We start from the raw sequence: 24455 nt of genomic DNA on the forward strand, positions 1-24455 counted from the left end.
CGTAGAGGCTGTAGGAGCCGCCAGGCTTTCGGAACCAGTGCTGGGGCCAAAATGACCCCACAGCCGTTTTCCTTCCTGGGGAGGGTTCTGGCTCGAGTGGGAATGGCTCAAGTCTCCTAAGGTTCTGAAAGCCCACTGTGTGCAGATTCACGGTACACAGAGAGGAGAAGGTGGAGTCCTGCCCTGGAGGTGGTCACAGCTCACGGATGAGCCAGGCAGGCAGGCAGGCAGGCAGGGCATGAGAACACCTGAGCTGCCTTCATGAGTGAATGCTGTGGGGGCAGAGGAAGAGAAGCCGGTCTGCTCCCTCATGTGGTGCCCAGGGCAGGTTGTCCCCAGAGGAAACCCTTACGACGGTGAGGACTCTCACTGCTGTTTCCCAAGGGGTTCCGTCGGTGCGTGTCTTCCCCGGAGCGGTCAGGCCGTCTCTAAAGTACACTGGCCATGGGCATTGCCTCTCCTTGGAACTTCCCACGTGTTTCTCTTTTTTATGGAACAGTGATTTTTCTAGAGGGGTTCTGGGCCACAAGGTTGTTGGGTCATTTTCTAGCCTTCTGTCGTGAAGAACGCTTTCCTGGGCGTTGGGGTGGTTTGTTGTTCCAGCTCCCTTTCTTGGCTTCTTTTGGGAGCTGGTGCAACAAGAGGAGCTCAGCCTCTGCCTTCTGGCTGAGATGTCACCCTTCAAACAGCAATGCCTGCCTGGAGATAATGATGGCATTTGCCAAAAGGGCTTCGTTTGGCACATGATATCTTGAAAGGACGTACACCGTCCTGTCAGCTATCAAAGGCTAGTTCAAATGACATAAAAATGAGAACTCTCCAATGGAGTCTTACAGTAGGTGGAGAGTCCGAAAGAAACTCCTTCAGTCATTTCACTGAGAGTCATTGACTGGGGACACCAAGAATATAGGAAGGAATGCAGAAAGAAAAGATGAAATTGTGTTCAGGATCGGGGGGAGGGATGAACAGGGCGTGCTTGCCTTGAATCCAGGCTTTGTTGGGGGGTGGGGCATAAAGATCAAACGGGTCTGAAACCACAAAGTGGTGATGGTAACACAGTATCACCAGTTACACAACAGTGTTCCCAAATTGCAACAATGATGAAAAAGTTTACTAATCCCAACTTAACCAACAAAAATACAGGAAACCATACAAAAAATAAAACATCACCAGAAAGGTGGAAACAAACCAAATGCAAAGCAGTTCAGGGGAAAGGAACTCCATGTCCCCTGGGGGCAGACCGAGTTGACAGCGTCCACGGTGAGCCGACAGGGATGGAGGCGGCAGAGCCGACCGCTCCCCTGGACGTGGTGTTTCCGGCAAGGGCTCTGGGTCTCTGTCCAGAGCGGGGGCTCGTTCTTCCTGCAGGGGTGGGTGAGTCATCGTCGGCGTCTGGGTGTTGCGCGGGAGCCAGGGCAGGCTCTCCCTGCCGAGGCGGTGACTCCTCCTCTGCCTCGGGTTCTCCTGCCAAAGCCCGAGCAGGTACAGGTGCACGTGGAGGTGGAGGTTCTGGCTGAGGGGGTGGGACATCAGTGCCTGGGGCTGGGGGTCCTGCAGGCACGGAGATCCGATCTGCCCGGTGTGCTGGCCAGAACCCAGCTGGCCTGGTGTCTCTGCGAGGGCAAGTCTCGGTTCTCCATCTGCCCTCGGTGGATCCCTGGGTCCTGCACCTGGAGCCACCACCTCTGTAGGGACAGGTCTGGGAAGTGGAGCCTGGTTCCAGTTGGAGGCCAGTGCTAGAGCTGGGGGAGAAGCAAAGTTTGCCCACAGGCCAGCCTTGGCATGTGCGTATCCCGGGACAGAAAGCTTCCAAGAGATTCCCAAAGAATACCCAGGGTCGGATGTCTTTTGGGACTGAAGTGTGCAAGATGGGGGTGGGGGTGTGAGGCCAGCGCTTGCTGCAGGCCCAGCAGCATCTTTCGGGGACTCGTCCCTGTGTAGCTCAGCACCCCCTCCCCACACACTCCCGTGCACCAGCCCCAGCGTCCTCACCTCTGTGCTCTGGCGTGCTGGGCTCCAGGTCCTCCTGCTGCCTCAGAGGCTGGGGTTCTCGGGACTCTGGGTCGGAGCCGGGTGTGCTGAGCTCCGTGGCAGCCTCAGACTGGGCCGCCGGGTGTATCCTGTGTGGTGTCTCGGCAGCAGGCCTTCCCCGCCTCCGCTTCGCCCCCGGTGGGGCTGATGCCTCCGTGGGCACGCTCACCTGGAGCCTGCACTGGGCCTCAGGGGCGGGGGGGTGGTGCTCCGACCCCTCCCTCCGGGAGGTGGACGGGGTGTCCCCGTCCTCGGCCTCATCACGTGGGAAGCTCTGCAACGACAGTGACCGTCAGCCAGCCATGCTGGGACTTTTCCGAGCTGGGCCTGGCCAGTGGAGCCGCTGCTTCTGCCTGCTCGAACTTCTCTTCCCAGAAGGGTCAGAGACGTGTGTCTGCTCAGATCCCCACCCGGGAGGAAAGAGACCCACCTGAGGGTGTGAGGCCAGCCTGGGCGGCCGGCGCTGCCCGCACTCTCCCCATCCCAGCCAGCCTGCTCTCCCCTGGGGTGTGGACACAACTTGCCCGCAGGCTTCTGACCCCACATCCGCCTGGGCTTCCTTGAGGGAGACACACCCCGAGAAACCCGCATCCACACACACAGGCAAAGGACCCGGTGTTTCCGGGTGGCATGGGAGAGGTGGGCTGGCCCGGCCTGGGGCTCCCCGTGTTACCTTTCTGTTTCTCCGGGCAAAGGGCCACAGGCCTCTCGGGGGTGCCCTGAGCCAACGTCGACAGGGTGCCCACGCACACTGCCTGTGAGCTCTCCTGAGGCCCCGGCCTCTGGGCAGGGGCAAACAGCAGAACATCCTGGCAGCAAGTGATCTGGCTGGGGGCTCCTCTCCGCTCTGGAGGCCTGGATACCCGGGTTGCGGGTTCTGTTGGGTTCTGTTGCCGGCAGGTGACATCATTTCCTGGGGTTCGTGCTGAGGTCCCTTCCCCAAAACTTCCCAAGGGAATCTCTGGGTTTCTGACTGCTCGACCACCCCCCTTAGGCCATGTGCAGGCACAGTGACAGCCACACAGCCCAGCCCACAGCCCTGGGGAGGCCTGGGTGCAGCCAGGGCCTGAGCTCCGAGGACCCCGCTGCTCTCAGACCAGGCTCCTTCTTCTCATAAGTGGTGTGGCCCTGGACAAGCGTATGCCCCTCAGGGTTTCCCCAGTCTCTCCATCTGCAGAGTGGGGGTCATTCTCCCATCTGCTTCCTAGGTCTGTCGGCCTACGAGCAGCTCCATGCCTTTCCACCTGGGGCCGATATCACGTGGAGCTTGTGCGCTGAGACTTCAGAAAGAAAGACTCCATCCAGGGCTGACACAGGACAGAATGGGGCAGAACGAGGCCTGGATGCGCCGTGGTACCCAGGAAAAGGCACTCCCCCTCCTGAGTGTTTTGAGACCCCGCATCCAAGTTGGAGGCGCGAAAGGAAGACTCGAAGGTCTCCCTCTCTTATAGAAAAGAGTAGCCAACTTTCTGGTCCTCTGTTTCCATTGAGATTCTGTTCAAGTGTCCCAGCTCGGCTTCTGCGGGTGGCTGAGCTTCTAATGGCTCCCTGCGTTCTTGTCTTTTCCTCTCCAAACCTTCCGTCCTTTTCCCCCTTCTGGGGTGGATGGGCGCTGTCATTGCTTCTACCTTCGAGACAGATTGATGAAAAGTCTGGACCATCGACTCCTTTCCTCTCTTTGGTTCCGTGTCTCTCTCTGGCTGTGTCCCTCTCTTTTCCCTTCTCGATTCAGTCTGTGTCTTCCTCTTTCTCTCTCGTGTGTGGATGGATGGATGCTAGGAATGCACATGTATATGATTAGATGAGGGTTATGTTTTAGGGATAGGTTAGAGGGAGAGAAAGGCTTTAGGTCGGAGTTGGTCATGGGGGAAGGGTCAAGGGTGGTGGTGGTGTTTCTTGGAATCTGAGTGCTGTGCATTCTTCGTCTCTTTCCATATGAACCCCTTCTCAGATACACCACTTGCAAGGAGTCTCTCATGTTCCGTTTCCTATCTTTTGCATTTCTGAATGCTTAGCTTCTCTGTTGTGAAGAGGTTCCATTGGATGGAAACCCATTGGCGTACTTCGTTTTCCTCTTTCCCTTACTTGAAGAGACCCATTTCTACCTCCGCCCAGCAAATGGCAAGGAGACTCTGATGTTAAGGAGCCTTTGACCTACGCTTCTTTCTAGCTATCTCATGACATCAGTCTTTAGGGTGAGGTTTTTCCCCAATATTGAGGTGGTGTGAGATCAAAACCAATAGCGTTCTTCAGATGTAGCTGTCTGGTTTTCCCATGGACATTTATTGAAGAGGCTTTCTTGTTCCCATTTGGATATTCTCCCCTTTTGTGTCAGAGATGAGTTGACCATGGATGCCGGGGTTTGTTTCTGGACCCTCAACTTTATTCCATCGATCTGGATCTGTGTGTGTTGTTGTATTCCCAATAGCATACTGTCCTGCTGCTGCCGCTGCGCCTAAGTCACTTCAGTCGTGTCTGACTCTGCGCGACCCCATGGCCTGCAGCCTACCAGGCTCCTCCGTCCAGGGCGTTTTCCAGGCAAGAGTACTGGAGTGGGTCGCCATCGCCTTCTCCGATACTCTCCTGAGGATCCTAGTTTGGTCGTCTAATTTCCTTTCACACAACCTTGGATGTCCGTATCGGGGCTTGTATTGACAATTGGTCGGATTGTATTGACAATTTAGGCTCTTTTCTGTTTCCGTACCCCTTTTGCAATTCTTTGTTCGGTGCGAAAATGCATTGGCATTTTGGGAGGAATAGCATCGAAGCTGTGGATTGCCTTGTGGGGCTGTGACATCATTTTCCCAATAGGAATTCTTTCAAGCCCTGAGCACAGCTTCTCTTTCCAGTGGTTGGTGTGGGCTTGATCTTCCTTCTTCCATCTCTCGCCGTTTTGTGAGAACAGGTCCTTCCTTCCCTTCTGGGTTAGATGGACTCGTGGGTATCACTTCAGTGAATGGCATTGTCAGTGGGGGTGATAATTCCCTTCTCATTGGAAGACTTTGCTGTGAGTATTAGAAATGCAAGTGATTTCTCTTCCCCTTCCTCCCTGTCCATCTCTCAGAGCCACCGGGAAACAGAGGCCTCATCCAGGGTCACACAGGCCTGAGGGAGTGCAACTAGACTGTTGTTTCTTCAGGCCCTCAGTGCTGGACATCATCCGGGATACTCTGTGTGTGTCTTCCTCAGTCTGCTGTCCCTTCAGACCTTTCCCTAGTTTTCACAGGCTTGTCGTGTTGGTGTTCTTTGTCTGTTTGGAGACACATCCTTGAGAAGCTTTGTGTTTCCACTCATTCGTCTCGCGATGTATGACCTGTCTTTTGCTTTTGTAATGAGGTCTTTCCCACAGTAGATATCTTTGATTTTGCAAAGTCCACTGTATTCTCTGGGTTGTTTTGTGGGCTGCCTTTTTGTTTTGTGTGTGAAGACTCAAAGCACGTGTCCGGTTTCTGCTCATTGTTCTTCTAGATTTGTGACAAGTTTTCATGGAAACTTTGTCTAGGGATAACTGGAAGTGAACTCGGTGTAAGGTGTCAAGTCTCCATCTCCATTCATGTCATGCCCTGCAGTTTCCAATTCCCTGTTCCTGAGAGGTTTTGGAGACCTTGTGGGAAGTTTGGTTGCATCGGAGTTTGCGTTTCCACCTTGAGTAGATTCCCACTGTTCTGCCCTCAGGGACACTGTCAAGGGGGAGTGAGGAGCAGCCTGCACTTCCAGCAGTGACCACACGGTGGGGCGAGTGCTGCTCTCCCCTCTGGGAGCCCCAGGCCACAGGCATCCCAGTGAGGAGCCAGCTCTGTGCTCAGCTGAAAGGAGTTAGTCTCTCAGGAGCCTCTGAGCCCTTGCCTTTGGATCACCCAGGGTGGGCATTTGCTGTGACAGAAAAAATTGCCCTGAATTCCATGGACGGAAGAGCCTGGCTGTGTAGAGTTCGTGAGTTGCCGTGAATCAGACACAACTGAGGACACAAAAATTCAATAGACTAAAACACTTTTTGGGGGTGGGGGGAGTGAAAGGGGGTGATGTGGGGTTTTTTGTCTTATATAATAGCCGAGGGAAATCTAGTTTAAACCTAAATTCACATAGATGGGAAAGGTATAGCTCTCCGTCACCCTATTAAAAAAAAAAAAAAACGTCTTAACTTTTCTGAAAGCTTATTTAGTAGCTTCCTTGAGCAGTTCATTGTGAAGGATTTTTTTTTTTTTCTGTGACATTGGCCTCATTAAAAAGTACGGTTTGCCTTTACTGGATAATTTTGTTCATTGGTTTGTTAGGGAATCTTGGTAATATTTGAGTTTCCTGGGGAGTATGGTCACATGACCTGGCCCTGGCCAATCGGTGTGTTCCACCTCCCTGGCCACTGTGATTGGCTCCGGACTGGGGCAGTGCCCAATCGGGGCCCAGGGCCGTGCCTCACGTTGGAAGCCAGGGGAAGACGAGCTCTCGTCCTGCTGGGGTAGGGGAAGGGGTGGGGCCGGGGGAGGTCAGGCTCCAGCAGTGGGAGGGGCTTGAGGTCCGCCTGCGGCAGTTGGTGACCTTCCTGCTCCCCTCAGGGCAGAGCCGCCGGCCTGAGAATGAGGGCGCTGCTGAGCCCAGGGGCTGAGATGGCCCGCTGCTGCTGTGGTCCCAGAGCTCCACCCGAGACCTGAGGGAGGCCGTCTGCCCGTGAGTCCTCTCCCGCTTGTCTGTCAGCTTGTTTGAACCATGCTGGGTTTTCTGCCCAGCTGGCTAAGGGGAGTCCCTGGAAATGCAAGGGTGTGGGTTTTGGCAGACTTCAGGGAAGACATGCCAGATGAGCCTGGGAGACTCCAGCTTAATCTGGATTCAGGAGATATCTCTTCGGGCCAGCTAGTAATTGTAGGATAAGCCTAATGAGTCTTCACAGGATGAAGAGAGTAACGTGCCAAGGTAGCAATCGATGTCCTCATTCGAGAGGATGAAGCTGGTGCTCAGAGAAGGGGGGAACTTGGCCAGAGCAAGGAGGTGTGCACCCAGACAGAACCCCCAGATCCGGCCATTGGAGCTCAGGGAGGCCACTGGTGTGGCTTGTCCCTGTGGCAGGGGCCGAGGCACGCAGCCCACCCTGATTCCTGCGGGGGCCTGACTTGGGAAGTGCCATCTGGTAGCTTTGAGACTCACCAAACCAAATTGCACTGGAGAGAGGAAGGACACCTTCCTTCATCCACCCCCCACCCCCGCCGGATTCCCACATACCCTGACCCCTTTCTCTTGATTTCGGAGCCATTTCCAGAGTCCCGCTCATATGACCTCATTCGAAGTGCACTGTGGACGAGCTGCCATCTGCAGCTGCTACCACAGCAGCCAAGGGCTTTAGCTCCCGAGTACCTCCCTTCCTTTGGAACTTGGGGGCCCTCTACTCCCCACTTGCACACCACAGACCTTTGCTGAGGATTGTGGGGACCCTCACTCAGTTTGCAGCACGTTGTAGCCATCCCTGTCCTCTCAATACCTCCCTTGCCACTCAGCTTGTGAGCCCCTTTGGAGCAGCGTGGCCCACCTGGCTGCAACGGAAGAGACACAGCTGACAGTGAAACAACAGCTTAGATCTGACAGCCGGAAAGCTCTGTCAAAAGGGACCTCCCTCTTCACACCGTAGAGGCTGTAGGAGCCGCCAGGCTTTCGGAACCAGTGCTGGGGCCAAAATGACCCCACAGCCGTTTTCCTTCCTGGGGAGGGTTCTGGCTCGAGTGGGAATGGCTCAAGTCTCCTAAGGTTCTGAAAGCCCACTGTGTGCAGATTCACGGTACACAGAGAGGAGAAGGTGGAGTCCTGCCCTGGAGGTGGTCACAGCTCACGGATGAGCCAGGCAGGCAGGCAGGCAGGCAGGGCATGAGAACACCTGAGCTGCCTTCATGAGTGAATGCTGTGGGGGCAGAGGAAGAGAAGCCGGTCTGCTCCCTCATGTGGTGCCCAGGGCAGGTTGTCCCCAGAGGAAACCCTTACGACGGTGAGGACTCTCACTGCTGTTTCCCAAGGGGTTCCGTCGGTGCGTGTCTTCCCCGGAGCGGTCAGGCCGTCTCTAAAGTACACTGGCCATGGGCATCGCCTCTCCTTGGAACTTCCCACGTGTTTCTCTTTTTTATGGAACAGTGATTTTTCTAGAGGGGTTCTGGGCCACAAGGTTGTTGGGTCATTTTCTAGCCTTCTGTCGTGAAGAACGCTTTCCTGGGCGTTGGGGTGGTTTGTTGTTCCAGCTCCCTTTCTTGGCTTCTTTTGGGAGCTGGTGCAACAAGAGGAGCTCAGCCTCTGCCTTCTGGCTGAGATGTCACCCTTCAAACAGCAATGCCTGCCTGGAGATAATGATGGCATTTGCCAAAAGGGCTTCGTTTGGCACATGATATCTTGAAAGGACGTACACCGTCCTGTCAGCTATCAAAGGCTAGTTCAAATGACATAAAAATGAGAACTCTCCAATGGAGTCTTACAGTAGGTGGAGAGTCCGAAAGAAACTCCTTCAGTCATTTCACTGAGAGTCATTGACTGGGGACACCAAGAATATAGGAAGGAATGCAGAAAGAAAAGATGAAATTGTGTTCAGGATCGGGGGGAGGGATGAACAGGGCGTGCTTGCCTTGAATCCAGGCTTTGTTGGGGGGTGGGGCATAAAGATCAAACGGGTCTGAAACCACAAAGTGGTGATGGTAACACAGTATCACCAGTTACACAACAGTGTTCCCAAATTGCAACAATGATGAAAAAGTTTACTAATCCCAACTTAACCAACAAAAATACAGGAAACCATACAAAAAATAAAACATCACCAGAAAGGTGGAAACAAACCAAATGCAAAGCAGTTCAGGGGAAAGGAACTCCATGTCCCCTGGGGGCAGACCGAGTTGACAGCGTCCACGGTGAGCCGACAGGGATGGAGGCGGCAGAGCCGACCGCTCCCCTGGACGTGGTGTTTCCGGCAAGGGCTCTGGGTCTCTGTCCAGAGCGGGGGCTCGTTCTTCCTGCAGGGGTGGGTGAGTCATCGTCGGCGTCTGGGTGTTGCGCGGGAGCCAGGGCAGGCTCTCCCTGCCGAGGCGGTGACTCCTCCTCTGCCTCGGGTTCTCCTGCCAAAGCCCGAGCAGGTACAGGTGCACGTGGAGGTGGAGGTTCTGGCTGAGGGGGTGGGACATCAGTGCCTGGGGCTGGGGGTCCTGCAGGCACGGAGATCCGATCTGCCCGGTGTGCTGGCCAGAACCCAGCTGGCCTGGTGTCTCTGCGAGGGCAAGTCTCGGTTCTCCATCTGCCCTCGGTGGATCCCTGGGTCCTGCACCTGGAGCCACCACCTCTGTAGGGACAGGTCTGGGAAGTGGAGCCTGGTTCCAGTTGGAGGCCAGTGCTAGAGCTGGGGGAGAAGCAAAGTTTGCCCACAGGCCAGCCTTGGCATGTGCGTATCCCGGGACAGAAAGCTTCCAAGAGATTCCCAAAGAATACCCAGGGTCGGATGTCTTTTGGGACTGAAGTGTGCAAGATGGGGGTGGGGGTGTGAGGCCAGCGCTTGCTGCAGGCCCAGCAGCATCTTTCGGGGACTCGTCCCTGTGTAGCTCAGCACCCCCTCCCCACACACTCCCGTGCACCAGCCCCAGCGTCCTCACCTCTGTGCTCTGGCGTGCTGGGCTCCAGGTCCTCCTGCTGCCTCAGAGGCTGGGGTTCTCGGGACTCTGGGTCGGAGCCGGGTGTGCTGAGCTCCGTGGCAGCCTCAGACTGGGCCGCCGGGTGTATCCTGTGTGGTGTCTCGGCAGCAGGCCTTCCCCGCCTCCGCTTCGCCCCCGGTGGGGCTGATGCCTCCGTGGGCACGCTCACCTGGAGCCTGCACTGGGCCTCAGGGGCGGGGTGGTGGTGCTCCGACCCCTCCCTCCGGGAGGTGGACGGGGTGTCCCCGTCCTCGGCCTCATCACGTGGGAAGCTCTGCAACGACAGTGACCGTCAGCCAGCCATGCTGGGACTTTTCCGAGCTGGGCCTGGCCAGTGGAGCCGCTGCTTCTGCCTGCTCGAACTTCTCTTCCCAGAAGGGTCAGAGACGTGTGTCTGCTCAGATCCCCACCCGGGAGGAAAGAGACCCACCTGAGGGTGTGAGGCCAGCCTGGGCGGCCGGCGCTGCCCGCACTCTCCCCATCCCAGCCAGCCTGCTCTCCCCTGGGGTGTGGACACAACTTGCCCGCAGGCTTCTGACCCCACATCCGCCTGGGCTTCCTTGAGGGAGACACACCCCGAGAAACCCGCATCCACACACACAGGCAAAGGACCCGGTGTTTCCGGGTGGCATGGGAGAGGTGGGCTGGCCCGGCCTGGGGCTCCCCGTGTTACCTTTCTGTTTCTCCGGGCAAAGGGCCACAGGCCTCTCGGGGGTGCCCTGAGCCAACGTCGACAGGGTGCCCACGCACACTGCCTGTGAGCTCTCCTGAGGCCCCGGCCTCTGGGCAGGGGCAAACAGCAGAACATCCTGGCAGCAAGTGATCTGGCTGGGGGCTCCTCTCCGCTCTGGAGGCCTGGATACCCGGGTTGCGGGTTCTGTTGGGTTCTGTTGCCGGCAGGTGACATCATTTCCTGGGGTTCGTGCTGAGGTCCCTTCCCCAAAACTTCCCAAGGGAATCTCTGGGTTTCTGACTGCTCGACCACCCCCCTTAGGCCATGTGCAGGCACAGTGACAGCCACACAGCCCAGCCCACAGCCCTGGGGAGGCCTGGGTGCAGCCAGGGCCTGAGCTCCGAGGACCCCGCTGCTCTCAGACCAGGCTCCTTCTTCTCATAAGTGGTGTGGCCCTGGACAAGCGTATGCCCCTCAGGGTTTCCCCAGTCTCTCCATCTGCAGAGTGGGGGTCATTCTCCCATCTGCTTCCTAGGTCTGTCGGCCTACGAGCAGCTCCATGCCTTTCCACCTGGGGCCGATATCACGTGGAGCTTGTGCGCTGAGACTTCAGAAAGAAAGACTCCATCCAGGGCTGACACAGGACAGAATGGGGCAGAACGAGGCCTGGATGCGCCGTGGTACCCAGGAAAAGGCACTCCCCCTCCTGAGTGTTTTGAGACCCCGCATCCAAGTTGGAGGCGCGAAAGGAAGACTCGAAGGTCTCCCTCTCTTATAGAAAAGAGTAGCCAACTTTCTGGTCCTCTGTTTCCATTGAGATTCTGTTCAAGTGTCCCAGCTCGGCTTCTGCGGGTGGCTGAGCTTCTAATGGCTCCCTGCGTTCTTGTCTTTTCCTCTCCAAACCTTCCGTCCTTTTCCCCCTTCTGGGGTGGATGGGCGCTGTCATTGCTTCTACCTTCGAGACAGATTGATGAAAAGTCTGGACCATCGACTCCTTTCCTCTCTTTGGTTCCGTGTCTCTCTCTGTCTGTGTCCCTCTCTTTTCCCTTCTCGATTCAGTCTGTGTCTTCCTCTTTCTCTCTCGTGTGTGGATGGATGGATGCTAGGAATGCATATGTATATGATTAGATGAGGGTTATGTTTTAGGGATAGGTTAGAGGGAGAGAAAGGCTTTAGGTCGGAGTTGGTCATGGGGGAAGGGTCAAGGGTGGTGGTGGTGTTTCTTGGAATCTGAGTGCTGTGCATTCTTCGTCTCTTTCCATATGAACCCCTTCTCAGATACACCACTTGCAAGGAGTCTCTCATGTTCCGTTTCCTATCTTTTGCATTTCTGAATGCTTAGCTTCTCTGTTGTGAAGAGGTTCCATTGGATGGAAACCCATTGGCGTACTTCGTTTTCCTCTTTCCCTTACTTGAAGAGACCCATTTCTACCTCCGCCCAGCAAATGGCAAGGAGACTCTGATGTTAAGGAGCCTTTGACCTACGCTTCTTTCTAGCTATCTCATGACATCAGTCTTTAGGGTGAGGTTTTTCCCCAATATTGAGGTGGTGTGAGATCAAAACCAATAGCGTTCTTCAGATGTAGCTGTCTGGTTTTCCCATGGACATTTATTGAAGAGGCTTTCTTGTTCCCATTTGGATATTCTCCCCTTTTGTGTCAGAGATGAGTTGACCATGGATGCCGGGGTTTGTTTCTGGACCCTCAACTTTATTCCATCGATCTGGATCTGTGTGTGTTGTTGTATTCCCAATAGCATACTGTCCTGCTGCTGCCGCTGCGCCTAAGTCACTTCAGTCGTGTCTGACTCTGCGCGACCCCATGGCCTGCAGCCTACCAGGCTCCTCCGTCCAGGGCGTTTTCCAGGCAAGAGTACTGGAGTGGGTCGCCATCGCCTTCTCCGATACTCTCCTGAGGATCCTAGTTTGGTCGTCTAATTTCCTTTCACACAACCTTGGATGTCCGTATCGGGGCTTGTATTGACAATTGGTCGGATTGTATTGACAATTTAGGCTCTTTTCTGTTTCCGTACCCCTTTTGCAATTCTTTGTTCGGTGCGAAAATGCATTGGCATTTTGGGAGGAATAGCATCGAAGCTGTGGATTGCCTTGTGGGGCTGTGACATCATTTTCCCAATAGGAATTCTTTCAAGCCCTGAGCACAGCTTCTCTTTCCAGTGGTTGGTGTGGGCTTGATCTTCCTTCTTCCATCTCTCGCCGTTTTGTGAGAACAGGTCCTTCCTTCCCTTCTGGGTTAGATGGACTCGTGGGTATCACTTCAGTGAATGGCATTGTCAGTGGGGGTGATAATTCCCTTCTCATTGGAAGACTTTGCTGTGAGTATTAGAAATGCAAGTGATTTCTCTTCCCCTTCCTCCCTGTCCATCTCTCAGAGCCACCGGGAAACAGAGGCCTCATCCAGGGTCACACAGGCCTGAGGGAGTGCAACTAGACTGTTGTTTCTTCAGGCCCTCAGTGCTGGACATCATCCGGGATACTCTGTGTGTGTCTTCCTCAGTCTGCTGTCCCTTCAGACCTTTCCCTAGTTTTCACAGGCTTGTCGTGTTGGTGTTCTTTGTCTGTTTGGAGACACATCCTTGAGAAGCTTTGTGTTTCCACTCATTCGTCTCGCGATGTATGACCTGTCTTTTGCTTTTGTAATGAGGTCTTTCCCACAGTAGATATCTTTGATTTTGCAAAGTCCACTGTATTCTCTGGGTTGTTTTGTGGGCTGCCTTTTTGTTTTGTGTGTGAAGACTCAAAGCACGTGTCCGGTTTCTGCTCATTGTTCTTCTAGATTTGTGACAAGTTTTCATGGAAACTTTGTCTAGGGATAACTGGAAGTGAACTCGGTGTAAGGTGTCAAGTCTCCATCTCCATTCATGTCATGCCCTGCAGTTTCCAATTCCCTGTTCCTGAGAGGTTTTGGAGACCTTGTGGGAAGTTTGGTTGCATCGGAGTTTGCGTTTCCACCTTGAGTAGATTCCCACTGTTCTGCCCTCAGGGACACTGTCAAGGGGGAGTGAGGAGCAGCCTGCACTTCCAGCAGTGACCACACGGTGGGGCGAGTGCTGCTCTCCCCTCTGGGAGCCCCAGGCCACAGGCATCCCAGTGAGGAGCCAGCTCTGTGCTCAGCTGAAAGGAGTTAGTCTCTCAGGAGCCTCTGAGCCCTTGCCTTTGGATCACCCAGGGTGGGCATTTGCTGTGACAGAAAAAATTGCCCTGAATTCCATGGACGGAAGAGCCTGGCTGTGTAGAGTTCGTGAGTTGCCGTGAATCAGACACAACTGAGGACACAAAAATTCAATAGACTAAAACACTTTTTGGGGGTGGGGGGAGTGAAAGGGGGTGATGTGGGGTTTTTTGTCTTATATAATAGCCGAGGGAAATCTAGTTTAAACCTAAATTCACATAGATGGGAAAGGTATAGCTCTCCGTCACCCTATTAAAAAAAAAAAAAAACGTCTTAACTTTTCTGAAAGCTTATTTAGTAGCTTCCTTGAGCAGTTCATTGTGAAGGATTTTTTTTTTTTTCTGTGACATTGGCCTCATTAAAAAGTACGGTTTGCCTTTACTGGATAATTTTGTTCATTGGTTTGTTAGGGAATCTTGGTAATATTTGAGTTTCCTGGGGAGTATGGTCACATGACCTGGCCCTGGCCAATCGGTGTGTTCCACCTCCCTGGCCACTGTGATTGGCTCCGGACTGGGGCAGTGCCCAATCGGGGCCCAGGGCCGTGCCTCACGTTGGAAGCCAGGGGAAGACGAGCTCTCGTCCTGCTGGGGTAGGGGAAGGGGTGGGGCCGGGGGAGGTCAGGCTCCAGCAGTGGGAGGGGCTTGAGGTCCGCCTGCGGCAGTTGGTGACCTTCCTGCTCCCCTCAGGGCAGAGCCGCCGGCCTGAGAATGAGGGCGCTGCTGAGCCCAGGGGCTGAGATGGCCCGCTGCTGCTGTGGTCCCAGAGCTCCACCCGAGACCTGAGGGAGGCCGTCTGCCCGTGAGTCCTCTCCCGCTTGTCTGTCAGCTTGTTTGAACCATGCTGGGTTTTCTGCCCAGCTGGCTAAGGGGAGTCCCTGGAAATGCAAGGGTGTGGGTTTTGGCAGACTTCAGGGAAGACATGCCAGATGAGCCTGGGAGACTCCAGCTTAATCTGGATTCAGGAGATATCTCTTCGGGCCAGCTAGTAATTGTAGGATAAGCCTAATGAGTCTTCACAGGATGAAGAGAGTAACGTGCCAAGGTAGCAATCGATGTCCTCATTCGAGAGGATGAAGCTGGTGCTCAGAGAAGGGGGGAACTTGGCCAGAGCAAGGAGGTGTGCACCCAGACAGAACCCCCAGATCCGGCCATTGGAGCTCAGGGAGGCCACTGGTGTGGCTTGTCCCTGTGGCAGGGGCCGAGGCACGCAGCCCACCCTGATTCCTGCGGGGGCCTGACTTGGGAAGTGCCATCTGGTAGCTTTGAGACTCACCAAACCAAATTGCACTGGAGAGAGGAAGGACACCTTCCTTCATCCACCCCCCACCCCCGCCGGATTCCCACATACCCTGACCCCTTTCTCTTGATTTCGGAGCCATTTCCAGAGTCCCGCTCATATGACCTCATTCGAAGTGCACTGTGGACGAGCTGCCATCTGCAGCTGCTACCACAGCAGCCAAGGGCTTTAGCTCCCGAGTACCTCCCTTCCTTTGGAACTTGGGGGCCCTCTACTCCCCACTTGCACACCACAGACCTTTGCTGAGGATTGTGGGGACCCTCACTCAGTTTGCAGCACGTTGTAGCCATCCCTGTCCTCTCAATACCTCCCTTGCCACTCAGCTTGTGAGCCCCTTTGGAGCAGCGTGGCCCACCTGGCTGCAACGGAAGAGACACAGCTGACAGTGAAACAACAGCTTAGATCTGACAGCCGGAAAGCTCTGTCAAAAGGGACCTCCCTCTTCACACCGTAGAGGCTGTAGGAGCCGCCAGGCTTTCGGAACCAGTGCTGGGGCCAAAATGACCCCACAGCCGTTTTCCTTCCTGGGGAGGGTTCTGGCTCGAGTGGGAATGGCTCAAGTCTCCTAAGGTTCTGAAAGCCCACTGTGTGCAGATTCACGGTACACAGAGAGGAGAAGGTGGAGTCCTGCCCTGGAGGTGGTCACAGCTCACGGATGAGCCAGGCAGGCAGGCAGGCAGGCAGGGCATGAGAACACCTGAGCTGCCTTCATGAGTGAATGCTGTGGGGGCAGAGGAAGAGAAGCCGGTCTGCTCCCTCATGTGGTGCCCAGGGCAGGTTGTCCCCAGAGGAAACCCTTACGACGGTGAGGACTCTCACTGCTGTTTCCCAAGGGGTTCCGTCGGTGCGTGTCTTCCCCGGAGCGGTCAGGCCGTCTCTAAAGTACACTGGCCATGGGCATTGCCTCTCCTTGGAACTTCCCACGTGTTTCTCTTTTTTATGGAACAGTGATTTTTCTAGAGGGGTTCTGGGCCACAAGGTTGTTGGGTCATTTTCTAGCCTTCTGTCGTGAAGAACGCTTTCCTGGGCGTTGGGGTGGTTTGTTGTTCCAGCTCCCTTTCTTGGCTTCTTTTGGGAGCTGGTGCAACAAGAGGAGCTCAGCCTCTGCCTTCTGGCTGAGATGTCACCCTTCAAACAGCAATGCCTGCCTGGAGATAATGATGGCATTTGCCAAAAGGGCTTCGTTTGGCACATGATATCTTGAAAGGACGTACACCGTCCTGTCAGCTATCAAAGGCTAGTTCAAATGACATAAAAATGAGAACTCTCCAATGGAGTCTTACAGTAGGTGGAGAGTCCGAAAGAAACTCCTTCAGTCATTTCACTGAGAGTCATTGACTGGGGACACCAAGAATATAGGAAGGAATGCAGAAAGAAAAGATGAAATTGTGTTCAGGATCGGGGGGAGGGATGAACAGGGCGTGCTTGCCTTGAATCCAGGCTTTGTTGGGGGGTGGGGCATAAAGATCAAACGGGTCTGAAACCACAAAGTGGTGATGGTAACACAGTATCACCAGTTACACAACAGTGTTCCCAAATTGCAACAATGATGAAAAAGTTTACTAATCCCAACTTAACCAACAAAAATACAGGAAACCATACAAAAAATAAAACATCACCAGAAAGGTGGAAACAAACCAAATGCAAAGCAGTTCAGGGGAAAGGAACTCCATGTCCCCTGGGGGCAGACCGAGTTGACAGCGTCCACGGTGAGCCGACAGGGATGGAGGCGGCAGAGCCGACCGCTCCCCTGGACGTGGTGTTTCCGGCAAGGGCTCTGGGTCTCTGTCCAGAGCGGGGGCTCGTTCTTCCTGCAGGGGTGGGTGAGTCATCGTCGGCGTCTGGGTGTTGCGCGGGAGCCAGGGCAGGCTCTCCCTGCCGAGGCGGTGACTCCTCCTCTGCCTCGGGTTCTCCTGCCAAAGCCCGAGCAGGTACAGGTGCACGTGGAGGTGGAGGTTCTGGCTGAGGGGGTGGGACATCAGTGCCTGGGGCTGGGGGTCCTGCAGGCACGGAGATCCGATCTGCCCGGTGTGCTGGCCAGAACCCAGCTGGCCTGGTGTCTCTGCGAGGGCAAGTCTCGGTTCTCCATCTGCCCTCGGTGGATCCCTGGGTCCTGCACCTGGAGCCACCACCTCTGTAGGGACAGGTCTGGGAAGTGGAGCCTGGTTCCAGTTGGAGGCCAGTGCTAGAGCTGGGGGAGAAGCAAAGTTTGCCCACAGGCCAGCCTTGGCATGTGCGTATCCCGGGACAGAAAGCTTCCAAGAGATTCCCAAAGAATACCCAGGGTCGGATGTCTTTTGGGACTGAAGTGTGCAAGATGGGGGTGGGGGTGTGAGGCCAGCGCTTGCTGCAGGCCCAGCAGCATCTTTCGGGGACTCGTCCCTGTGTAGCTCAGCACCCCCTCCCCACACACTCCCGTGCACCAGCCCCAGCGTCCTCACCTCTGTGCTCTGGCGTGCTGGGCTCCAGGTCCTCCTGCTGCCTCAGAGGCTGGGGTTCTCGGGACTCTGGGTCGGAGCCGGGTGTGCTGAGCTCCGTGGCAGCCTCAGACTGGGCCGCCGGGTGTATCCTGTGTGGTGTCTCGGCAGCAGGCCTTCCCCGCCTCCGCTTCGCCCCCGGTGGGGCTGATGCCTCCGTGGGCACGCTCACCTGGAGCCTGCACTGGGCCTCAGGGGCGGGGGGGTGGTGCTCCGACCCCTCCCTCCGGGAGGTGGACGGGGTATCCCCGTCCTCGGCCTCATCACGTGGGAAGCTCTGCAACGACAGTGACCGTCAGCCAGCCATGCTGGGACTTTTCCGAGCTGGGCCTGGCCAGTGGAGCCGCTGCTTCTGCCTGCTCGAACTTCTCTTCCCAGAAGGGTCAGAGACGTGTGTCTGCTCAGATCCCCACCCGGGAGGAAAGAGACCCACCTGAGGGTGTGAGGCCAGCCTGGGCGGCCGGCGCTGCCCGCACTCTCCCCATCCCAGCCAGCCTGCTCTCCCCTGGGGTGTGGACACAACTTGCCCGCAGGCTTCTGACCCCACATCCGCCTGGGCTTCCTTGAGGGAGACACACCCCGAGAAACCCGCATCCACACACACAGGCAAAGGACCCGGTGTTTCCGGGTGGCATGGGAGAGGTGGGCTGGCCCGGCCTGGGGCTCCCCGTGTTACCTTTCTGTTTCTCCGGGCAAAGGGCCACAGGCCTCTCGGGGGTGCCCTGAGCCAACGTCGACAGGGTGCCCACGCACACTGCCTGTGAGCTCTCCTGAGGCCCCGGCCTCTGGGCAGGGGCAAACAGCAGAACATCCTGGCAGCAAGTGATCTGGCTGGGGGCTCCTCTCCGCTCTGGAGGCCTGGATACCCGGGTTGCGGGTTCTGTTGGGTTCTGTTGCCGGCAGGTGACATCATTTCCTGGGGTTCGTGCTGAGGTCCCTTCCCCAAAACTTCCCAAGGGAATCTCTGGGTTTCTGACTGCTCGACCACCCCCCTTAGGCCATGTGCAGGCACAGTGACAGCCACACAGCCCAGCCCACAGCCCTGGGGAGGCCTGGGTGCAGCCAGGGCCTGAGCTCCGAGGACCCCGCTGCTCTCAGACCAGGCTCCTTCTTCTCATAAGTGGTGTGGCCCTGGACAAGCGTATGCCCCTCAGGGTTTCCCCAGTCTCTCCATCTGCAGAGTGGGGGTCATTCTCCCATCTGCTTCCTAGGTCTGTCGGCCTACGAGCAGCTCCATGCCTTTCCACCTGGGGCCGATATCACGTGGAGCTTGTGCGCTGAGACTTCAGAAAGAAAGACTCCATCCAGGGCTGACACAGGACAGAATGGGGCAGAACGAGGCCTGGATGCGCCGTGGTACCCAGGAAAAGGCACTCCCCCTCCTGAGTGTTTTGAGACCCCGCATCCAAGTTGGAGGCGCGAAAGGAAGACTCGAAGGTCTCCCTCTCTTATAGAAAAGAGTAGCCAACTTTCTGGTCCTCTGTTTCCATTGAGATTCTGTTCAAGTGTCCCAGCTCGGCTTCTGCGGGTGGCTGAGCTTCTAATGGCTCCCTGCGTTCTTGTCTTTTCCTCTCCAAACCTTCCGTCCTTTTCCCCCTTCTGGGGTGGATGGGCGCTGTCATTGCTTCTACCTTCGAGACAGATTGATGAAAAGTCTGGACCATCGACTCCTTTCCTCTCTTTGGTTCCGTGTCTCTCTCTGTCTGTGTCCCTCTCTTTTCCCTTCTCGATTCAGTCTGTGTCTTCCTCTTTCTCTCTCGTGTGTGGATGGATGGATGCTAGGAATGCACATGTATATGATTAGATGAGGGTTATGTTTTAGGGATAGGTTAGAGGGAGAGAAAGGCTTTAGGTCGGAGTTGGTCATGGGGGAAGGGTCAAGGGTGGTGGTGGTGTTTCTTGGAATCTGAGTGCTGTGCATTCTTCGTCTCTTTCCATATGAACCCCTTCTCAGATACACCACTTGCAAGGAGTCTCTCATGTTCCGTTTCCTATCTTTTGCATTTCTGAATGCTTAGCTTCTCTGTTGTGAAGAGGTTCCATTGGATGGAAACCCATTGGCGTACTTCGTTTTCCTCTTTCCCTTACTTGAAGAGACCCATTTCTACCTCCGCCCAGCAAATGGCAAGGAGACTCTGATGTTAAGGAGCCTTTGACCTACGCTTCTTTCTAGCTATCTCATGACATCAGTCTTTAGGGTGAGGTTTTTCCCCAATATTGAGGTGGTGTGAGATCAAAACCAATAGCGTTCTTCAGATGTAGCTGTCTGGTTTTCCCATGGACATTTATTGAAGAGGCTTTCTTGTTCCCATTTGGATATTCTCCCCTTTTGTGTCAGAGATGAGTTGACCATGGATGCCGGGGTTTGTTTCTGGACCCTCAACTTTATTCCATCGATCTGGATCTGTGTGTGTTGTTGTATTCCCAATAGCATACTGTCCTGCTGCTGCCGCTGCGCCTAAGTCACTTCAGTCGTGTCTGACTCTGCGCGACCCCATGGCCTGCAGCCTACCAGGCTCCTCCGTCCAGGGCGTTTTCCAGGCAAGAGTACTGGAGTGGGTCGCCATCGCCTTCTCCGATACTCTCCTGAGGATCCTAGTTTGGTCGTCTAATTTCCTTTCACACAACCTTGGATGTCCGTATCGGGGCTTGTATTGACAATTGGTCGGATTGTATTGACAATTTAGGCTCTTTTCTGTTTCCGTACCCCTTTTGCAATTCTTTGTTCGGTGCGAAAATGCATTGGCATTTTGGGAGGAATAGCATCGAAGCTGTGGATTGCCTTGTGGGGCTGTGACATCATTTTCCCAATAGGAATTCTTTCAAGCCCTGAGCACAGCTTCTCTTTCCAGTGGTTGGTGTGGGCTTGATCTTCCTTCTTCCATCTCTCGCCGTTTTGTGAGAACAGGTCCTTCCTTCCCTTCTGGGTTAGATGGACTCGTGGGTATCACTTCAGTGAATGGCATTGTCAGTGGGGGTGATAATTCCCTTCTCATTGGAAGACTTTGCTGTGAGTATTAGAAATGCAAGTGATTTCTCTTCCCCTTCCTCCCTGTCCATCTCTCAGAGCCACCGGGAAACAGAGGCCTCATCCAGGGTCACACAGGCCTGAGGGAGTGCAACTAGACTGTTGTTTCTTCAGGCCCTCAGTGCTGGACATCATCCGGGATACTCTGTGTGTGTCTTCCTCAGTCTGCTGTCCCTTCAGACCTTTCCCTAGTTTTCACAGGCTTGTCGTGTTGGTGTTCTTTGTCTGTTTGGAGACACATCCTTGAGAAGCTTTGTGTTTCCACTCATTCGTCTCGCGATGTATGACCTGTCTTTTGCTTTTGTAATGAGGTCTTTCCCACAGTAGATATCTTTGATTTTGCAAAGTCCACTGTATTCTCTGGGTTGTTTTGTGGGCTGCCTTTTTGTTTTGTGTGTGAAGACTCAAAGCACGTGTCCGGTTTCTGCTCATTGTTCTTCTAGATTTGTGACAAGTTTTCATGGAAACTTTGTCTAGGGATAACTGGAAGTGAACTCGGTGTAAGGTGTCAAGTCTCCATCTCCATTCATGTCATGCCCTGCAGTTTCCAATTCCCTGTTCCTGAGAGGTTTTGGAGACCTTGTGGGAAGTTTGGTTGCATCGGAGTTTGCGTTTCCACCTTGAGTAGATTCCCACTGTTCTGCCCTCAGGGACACTGTCAAGGGGGAGTGAGGAGCAGCCTGCACTTCCAGCAGTGACCACACGGTGGGGCGAGTGCTGCTCTCCCCTCTGGGAGCCCCAGGCCACAGGCATCCCAGTGAGGAGCCAGCTCTGTGCTCAGCTGAAAGGAGTTAGTCTCTCAGGAGCCTCTGAGCCCTTGCCTTTGGATCACCCAGGGTGGGCATTTGCTGTGACAGAAAAAATTGCCCTGAATTCCATGGACGGAAGAGCCTGGCTGTGTAGAGTTCGTGAGTTGCCGTGAATCAGACACAACTGAGGACACAAAAATTCAATAGACTAAAACACTTTTTGGGGGTGGGGGGAGTGAAAGGGGGTGATGTGGGGTTTTTTGTCTTATATAATAGCCGAGGGAAATCTAGTTTAAACCTAAATTCACATAGATGGGAAAGGTATAGCTCTCCGTCACCCTATTAAAAAAAAAAAAAAACGTCTTAACTTTTCTGAAAGCTTATTTAGTAGCTTCCTTGAGCAGTTCATTGTGAAGGATTTTTTTTTTTTTCTGTGACATTGGCCTCATTAAAAAGTACGGTTTGCCTTTACTGGATAATTTTGTTCATTGGTTTGTTAGGGAATCTTGGTAATATTTGAGTTTCCTGGGGAGTATGGTCACATGACCTGGCCCTGGCCAATCGGTGTGTTCCACCTCCCTGGCCACTGTGATTGGCTCCGGACTGGGGCAGTGCCCAATCGGGGCCCAGGGCCGTGCCTCACGTTGGAAGCCAGGGGAAGACGAGCTCTCGTCCTGCTGGGGTAGGGGAAGGGGTGGGGCCGGGGGAGGTCAGGCTCCAGCAGTGGGAGGGGCTTGAGGTCCGCCTGCGGCAGTTGGTGACCTTCCTGCTCCCCTCAGGGCAGAGCCGCCGGCCTGAGAATGAGGGCGCTGCTGAGCCCAGGGGCTGAGATGGCCCGCTGCTGCTGTGGTCCCAGAGCTCCACCCGAGACCTGAGGGAGGCCGTCTGCCCGTGAGTCCTCTCCCGCTTGTCTGTCAGCTTGTTTGAACCATGCTGGGTTTTCTGCCCAGCTGGCTAAGGGGAGTCCCTGGAAATGCAAGGGTGTGGGTTTTGGCAGACTTCAGGGAAGACATGCCAGATGAGCCTGGGAGACTCCAGCTTAATCTGGATTCAGGAGATATCTCTTCGGGCCAGCTAGTAATTGTAGGATAAGCCTAATGAGTCTTCACAGGATGAAGAGAGTAACGTGCCAAGGTAGCAATCGATGTCCTCATTCGAGAGGATGAAGCTGGTGCTCAGAGAAGGGGGGAACTTGGCCAGAGCAAGGAGGTGTGCACCCAGACAGAACCCCCAGATCCGGCCATTGGAGCTCAGGGAGGCCACTGGTGTGGCTTGTCCCTGTGGCAGGGGCCGAGGCACGCAGCCCACCCTGATTCCTGCGGGGGCCTGACTTGGGAAGTGCCATCTGGTAGCTTTGAGACTCACCAAACCAAATTGCACTGGAGAGAGGAAGGACACCTTCCTTCATCCACCCCCCACCCCCGCCGGATTCCCACATACCCTGACCCCTTTCTCTTGATTTCGGAGCCATTTCCAGAGTCCCGCTCATATGACCTCATTCGAAGTGCACTGTGGACGAGCTGCCATCTGCAGCTGCTACCACAGCAGCCAAGGGCTTTAGCTCCCGAGTACCTCCCTTCCTTTGGAACTTGGGGGCCCTCTACTCCCCACTTGCACACCACAGACCTTTGCTGAGGATTGTGGGGACCCTCACTCAGTTTGCAGCACGTTGTAGCCATCCCTGTCCTCTCAATACCTCCCTTGCCACTCAGCTTGTGAGCCCCTTTGGAGCAGCGTGGCCCACCTGGCTGCAACGGAAGAGACACAGCTGACAGTGAAACAACAGCTTAGATCTGACAGCCGGAAAGCTCTGTCAAAAGGGACCTCCCTCTTCACACCGTAGAGGCTGTAGGAGCCGCCAGGCTTTCGGAACCAGTGCTGGGGCCAAAATGACCCCACAGCCGTTTTCCTTCCTGGGGAGGGTTCTGGCTCGAGTGGGAATGGCTCAAGTCTCCTAAGGTTCTGAAAGCCCACTGTGTGCAGATTCACGGTACACAGAGAGGAGAAGGTGGAGTCCTGCCCTGGAGGTGGTCACAGCTCACGGATGAGCCAGGCAGGCAGGCAGGCAGGCAGGGCATGAGAACACCTGAGCTGCCTTCATGAGTGAATGCTGTGGGGGCAGAGGAAGAGAAGCCGGTCTGCTCCCTCATGTGGTGCCCAGGGCAGGTTGTCCCCAGAGGAAACCCTTACGACGGTGAGGACTCTCACTGCTGTTTCCCAAGGGGTTCCGTCGGTGCGTGTCTTCCCCGGAGCGGTCAGGCCGTCTCTAAAGTACACTGGCCATGGGCATTGCCTCTCCTTGGAACTTCCCACGTGTTTCTCTTTTTTATGGAACAGTGATTTTTCTAGAGGGGTTCTGGGCCACAAGGTTGTTGGGTCATTTTCTAGCCTTCTGTCGTGAAGAACGCTTTCCTGGGCGTTGGGGTGGTTTGTTGTTCCAGCTCCCTTTCTTGGCTTCTTTTGGGAGCTGGTGCAACAAGAGGAGCTCAGCCTCTGCCTTCTGGCTGAGATGTCACCCTTCAAACAGCAATGCCTGCCTGGAGATAATGATGGCATTTGCCAAAAGGGCTTCGTTTGGCACATGATATCTTGAAAGGACGTACACCGTCCTGTCAGCTATCAAAGGCTAGTTCAAATGACATAAAAATGAGAACTCTCCAATGGAGTCTTACAGTAGGTGGAGAGTCCGAAAGAAACTCCTTCAGTCATTTCACTGAGAGTCATTGACTGGGGACACCAAGAATATAGGAAGGAATGCAGAAAGAAAAGATGAAATTGTGTTCAGGATCGGGGGGAGGGATGAACAGGGCGTGCTTGCCTTGAATCCAGGCTTTGTTGGGGGGTGGGGCATAAAGATCAAACGGGTCTGAAACCACAAAGTGGTGATGGTAACACAGTATCACCAGTTACACAACAGTGTTCCCAAATTGCAACAATGATGAAAAAGTTTACTAATCCCAACTTAACCAACAAAAATACAGGAAACCATACAAAAAATAAAACATCACCAGAAAGGTGGAAACAAACCAAATGCAAAGCAGTTCAGGGGAAAGGAACTCCATGTCCCCTGGGGGCAGACCGAGTTGACAGCGTCCACGGTGAGCCGACAGGGATGGAGGCGGCAGAGCCGACCGCTCCCCTGGACGTGGTGTTTCCGGCAAGGGCTCTGGGTCTCTGTCCAGAGCGGGGGCTCGTTCTTCCTGCAGGGGTGGGTGAGTCATCGTCGGCGTCTGGGTGTTGCGCGGGAGCCAGGGCAGGCTCTCCCTGCCGAGGCGGTGACTCCTCCTCTGCCTCGGGTTCTCCTGCCAAAGCCCGAGCAGGTACAGGTGCACGTGGAGGTGGAGGTTCTGGCTGAGGGGGTGGG

General features: G+C 54.9%; 2 protein-coding genes across 2 annotated transcripts; both read right to left on the reverse strand.

Annotated features, from left to right (window-relative positions):
* Positions 1 to 1079: 1079 nt before the first annotated feature.
* Positions 1080 to 6158, reverse strand: LOC145529915 (uncharacterized). The gene is made up of 3 exons (XM_081550682.1): positions 2705 to 6158; positions 1993 to 2305; positions 1080 to 1742 (listed from the first exon to the last, which is right to left on the reverse strand). The coding sequence occupies exons 1-3, from the start codon at positions 2939 to 2941 to the stop codon at positions 1114 to 1116; spliced, it is 1179 nt and encodes a 392-aa protein (XP_081406808.1). The 5' UTR covers positions 2942 to 6158; the 3' UTR covers positions 1080 to 1113.
* Positions 6159 to 11903: 5745 nt separating this feature from the next.
* LOC145529908 (uncharacterized) lies at positions 11904 to 21444 on the reverse strand. The gene is made up of 3 exons (XM_081550674.1): positions 17991 to 21444; positions 17279 to 17591; positions 11904 to 17028 (listed from the first exon to the last, which is right to left on the reverse strand). The coding sequence occupies exons 1-3, from the start codon at positions 18225 to 18227 to the stop codon at positions 16400 to 16402; spliced, it is 1179 nt and encodes a 392-aa protein (XP_081406800.1). The 5' UTR covers positions 18228 to 21444; the 3' UTR covers positions 11904 to 16399.
* Positions 21445 to 24455: the final 3011 nt, after the last annotated feature.

Source organism: Giraffa tippelskirchi, chromosome 12, assembly GCF_054371585.1.
Source record: "Giraffa tippelskirchi isolate mGirTip1 chromosome 12, T2T-mGirTip1v1.2.pri, whole genome shotgun sequence".
NCBI lineage: Eukaryota > Metazoa > Chordata > Mammalia > Artiodactyla > Giraffidae > Giraffa > Giraffa tippelskirchi.